At 41.0% G+C, this 4,894-nt stretch overlaps 1 protein-coding gene across 1 annotated transcript in view; it reads right to left on the bottom strand.

Annotated features, from left to right (window-relative positions):
* LOC107607243 overlaps window positions 1-614 on the bottom strand; it is a 51,686-nt gene extending 51,072 nt beyond the window's left edge. The window contains exon 1 of the mRNA XM_016309216.1: window positions 242-614. Coding sequence (XP_016164702.1) covers window positions 242-614 — 373 coding nt within the window. The remainder of the gene's footprint in view (window positions 1-241) is intronic.

Below are 4,894 nucleotides of genomic sequence, written 5' to 3'. Positions count from 1 at the left end.
TTCGATTGCACAACATCGTCAATAGTGATAACAAATACTCGTCCTTGTTGTTGGGTTCTGACTGGATTTTGAGTAAATCCCTTCGGACAATCCTTGGCAATATGTCCAAGTTCTCCACAAGCATAGCAGTTAGATGATCCAAACTGGCAAGACCTGTTATCATGCTCTTTTCCGCATTGCTTACATGCAGTGTTTATGTAAGCCTGATGGGCTCGTTTACCATTGCCTTGCCTTACTTTACCTCCATTCTTACCCATACAGCGAGCAGTAATGTTACCAACTTGTAGGTTCTTATGCTGTCGTATGCCACGCGCTTTAAAATGCACCCTTCTCCCAGCTGCCTGATGATTGCTAAGACGCCTTGGTGGAAATCCTTGGTGACTCACCTTGGCCACAGTCTCTTTCTTAATACATTCTTCCACTAACTTACTCTTGTTGACTAATTCAGCAAAATTACGTATCTCCAGCGAAACTATTGAACTCATTAGATCATCACGAAGGCCTCCTTCAAACTTCAAGCACTTCCATTCTTCAAAGTCAGCAGGATTCCCTTGACAGATCTTAGAGAAACGACACAAGTCATCGAAATTACGAGCATACTTAGCAACAGTCATATCCCCTTGCCTCAACTACATAAGCTCTATCTCTTTAGCATCATGCACTGCTCTTGGGAAATATTTTTTGTAGAATTCATCTTTAAAAATATCCCAAGGAATGTCACCTTCATTACGTTGTAGCAGTCGCTGTATCCCCTGCCACCAGTACTCACCTTCTCCCTTGAGCATATAAGTAGCAAACTCCACGTGTTGTCCTTCCGGAACATGCTGCGCTCTCAGTGATTGTTCAATACCTCGAAACCAGTTATCAGCGTCAGTCGCAACGAGTGTACCCTTGAACTTAAGCGGATTAACCTTCAGAAAGGTCGCAAGGGTCATAGGTCTTTCAGGATGCCCTAAGTTATTCTCGTCATTCCCATTTCTCACTCCAAGACGTTCAACAGCCCTAGCCGCTATTACCGCAGCTTCACGCACTACTTCAGCCGCGTTGTTCATGGTAGCCATAAACGTTTCCTGTTCCCTCTCGTAGTTAACATTAGGAATTCCTTCCCGTATGCCTCGTCTCCGTGAACCCATTGTAGTCCTGTTCACACCAAACAATCATTGTTAAGGTGATCAGTCTTAACACTTCAAGTCAAGTGTGAACATTCCCAAAATGAAAACACAGAAATAATCATGCAACATATATCACTGGGATATCCTATACGTATGAGACACACAACAGAGTATACAATGAAGCATAGTCAGTCCACTCCCCAGGCTCTACTGGGAACAAACTGCTCTGATACCAAATTGTAACGACCCAATTTTCAATATGTCTAGATCATACCGGAAACTGAGCGCTACCAATTTGTCTTCCTAATTATTATCTATTATTTATCATATGAGCCTGATTCGTTGTTAAAAGCGTAGTTAATTTGCGAGGTGTATTATTTTTTTTTTTGAAAACGTTTGGATTAATAGACAGAATCATTTATAATCAATTCACAAATAATAACAGATTAAACAGTTATAAACAACCACACATAAATACATCACAAGTAGTTGACAACATTCGGTGATTTAGCCTTTATTAGAATATAGACTGTTAGTTAGAACACCCATAGATATAGCCAAATAATATCTATATACATGTATATACATACAACATCCCAGGTCCTGACCTGTTCAAGAGGTCCCTAAGCTGGTACCTAGGCTAGCCTAGACTCTATACTCACATAGTCCCTCTAAACTACTAAAGTGAGGGAAAGTACGTTCTAGGTCTTCAAAACTCAAGTCAGGTGGAACGTCATCAAAAGATAGAACATCATCTGCTACTCCTCTGCACGATCAGAATTTTCCACAGGACGTCTCTCTAGTACCACATGAAGTAGCCACACAATTGGAATCTCGTACACAGGATTTAGGTTAAAGTGCGCATACGAACGGGGTGCAGACGTTGGCTGGTCTCACAGTATATACATATAATCAGAGAACGATATTCACCCTAGACTCAGAAGACTATCTAGAGCAGAATACTCTTCTTGCAAACGGTCATCAGCGAACTATGGTAAGGTACTCTTACTTCCATCTGAAGGGGGAAGGGAGAGAGAAGGGGTAAGAACTGGGGAGTTCTTAGTAGGGTCGGGGTTATTAGTTACGTTCATTAATTCTATGTTGTTTAGCAGACTATTAGCAGAATACAAAGAAGCAGTAATTAGAAAACACAGATAAGTAGAGAAGATAGAGAAAACAGATAGCAGAACACAAACAGAAGAATACAAGAAAATAACACAAGCGCAGAGAATGGAATACAAACAAGGAAAGCATACATTCATACAACAATCATAACAAAGGAAATGCGCAACCAAGTATGATGCATGTCTAGCCCTGGCGCAGGTAATGAGCTCATCTGTCGGTTTCTACCCGCTCTCGACGTAACCCGAAGCAGCTGAAACGGGTATGGTTTTTCAGTCAGCATAGGTACAGTTCTCACTAACCGACGTATGCATCATATACTCTGTAAGCAAGCTCTGCCTTATAGGTGGTGGCATTCCAGCCGTGTATGAAATCATATTCTCTGTAAGCAATCCTTGCCTTACAGGTACGGCATTCTAGCCGTGTATGAATTAATATCCTCTACAAGTGATCCCAGGTTATCAGTTGCAGGTACAACTCTCAATAGCTGTGTGGTGCACGAAATTGTGATCTCAGGCAACGGTGCCAAAAACTCTGTGCGCACGTCTTAATAAATTGTTTTTCATTCACAACTTCGATACAACTAACCAGCAAGTGCACTGGGTCGTCCAAGTAATAAACCTTACGTGAGTAAGGGTCGATCCCACGGAGATTGTTGGTATGAAGCAAGCTATGGTCACCTTGTAGATCTCAGTCAGGCGGATATAAAATAGTTATGGAGTTTTCGAAAATAAATAAACAAAAAATAGAGATAGAAATACTTATGTAAATCATTAGTGAGAATTTCAGATAAGCGCATAGAGATGCTTTCGTTCCTCTGAACCTCTGCTTTCCTGCTGTCTTCATCCAATCAGTCTTACTCCTTTCCATGGCTGGCTTTATGTAAGGACATCACCATTGTCAATGGCTACTTTTGATCCTCTCCGGAAAATGGTCCGATGCGCTGTCACTGCATGGCTAATCGTCTGGAGGCATCACCGTTGCCAATGGCTACGTTCCATCCTCTTGTGAAAATGGTCCAAATGCTCTGTCACAGCACGGCTAATCATCTGAGGTTCTCGATCATGCTGGAATAGGATTCACCCTCCTTTTGCGTCTGTCACTACGCCCAGCAATCGCGAGTTTGAAGTTCGTCACAGTCATTCAATACCAGTGTCCTACTCGGAATACCACAGACAAGGTTTAGACTTTCCGGACTCTCATGAATGCCGCCATCAATCTAGCTTATACCACGAAGATTCTGATTAAGAGATCCAAGAGATACTCATTCAATCTAAGGTAGAACAGAAGTGGTTGTCAGGCATGCGTTCGTAGGGAATGATGATGATTATCACGTTCATCACATTCATGTTGAAGTGCGAATAAATATCTTAGAAGCGGAATAAGTTGAATTGAATAGAAAAACAATAGTACTTTGTATTAATCTTTGAGGAATAGCAGAGCTCCACACCTTAATCTATGGAGTGTAGAAACTCTACCGTTTGAAAATACATAAGTGAAAGGTTCAGGCATGGCCGAATGGCCAGCCCCATGATCTAAGAACCAGGCGTCCAAAGATGTCTAATACAATAGTGAAAAGTTCTATTTATAATAAACTAGCTACTAGGGTTTACAGAAGTAAGTAATTGATGCATAAATCTACTTCCGGGGCCCACTTGGTGTGTGCTTGGGCTGAGCTTGAATGTTACACGTGCAGAGGCTCTTTCTGGAGTTGAATGCCAGATTGTAACGTATTTCTGGCGTTCAACTCTGGTTTGTAACGTGTTTCTGGCGTTTAACTCCAGACAGCAGCGTAGAACTGGCGTTCAAAGCCCTTTTACGTTGTCTAAACTCGGCCAAAGTATAGACTATTATATATTGCTGGAAAGCCCTGGATGTCTACTTTCCAAAGCAATTAGAAGCGCGCCATTTTGAGTTCTGTAGATCCAGAAAATCCACTTTGAGTGTAGGGAGGTCAGAATCCAACAGCATCAGCAGTCCTTCTTCAACCTCTGAATCTGATTTTTGCTCAAGTCCCTCAATTTCAGCCAGAAAATACCTGAAATCACTGAAAAACACACAAACTCATAGTAAAGTCCAGAAATGTGAATTTAACATAAAAACTAATGAAAACATCCCTAAAAGTAACTAGATTCTACTAAAAACATACTAAAAACAATGCCAAAAAGCGTATAAATTATCCGCTCATCACAACACCAAACTTAAATTGTTGCGTGTCCCCAAGCAACTGAAAATCAACTAGGATATAAAGAAGAGAATATACTATAAATTCCAAACTATCAATGAAACATAGCTCCAATTAAATGAGCGGAACTTGTAGCTTTTTGCCTCTTGAATAGTTTTGGCATCTCACTTTATCCATTGAAGTTCAGAATGATTGGCATCTATAGTAACTCAGAGTTCAGATAGTGTTATTGATTCTCCTAGTTCAGTATGATGATTCTTGAACACAGCTATTTTATGAGTCTTGGCCGTGGCCCTAAGCACTTTGTTTTCCAGTATTACCACCGGATACATAAATGCCACAGACACATAACTGGGTGAACCTTTTCAGATTGTAACTCAGCTTTGCTAAAGTCCCCAATTAGAGGTGTCCAGGGTTCTTAAGCACACTCTTTTTTTTTTGCTTTGGACCTTGACTTTAACCGCTCAGTCTCAAG

Source organism: Arachis ipaensis, chromosome B07 (genome assembly GCF_000816755.2).
Source record: "Arachis ipaensis cultivar K30076 chromosome B07, Araip1.1, whole genome shotgun sequence".
In the NCBI taxonomy this organism is placed as follows: Eukaryota; Viridiplantae; Streptophyta; class Magnoliopsida; order Fabales; family Fabaceae; genus Arachis; species Arachis ipaensis.
The sequence above is the reverse complement of the archived record's forward strand: the minus strand, read 5'-3'. Positions and strand labels throughout refer to the sequence as shown.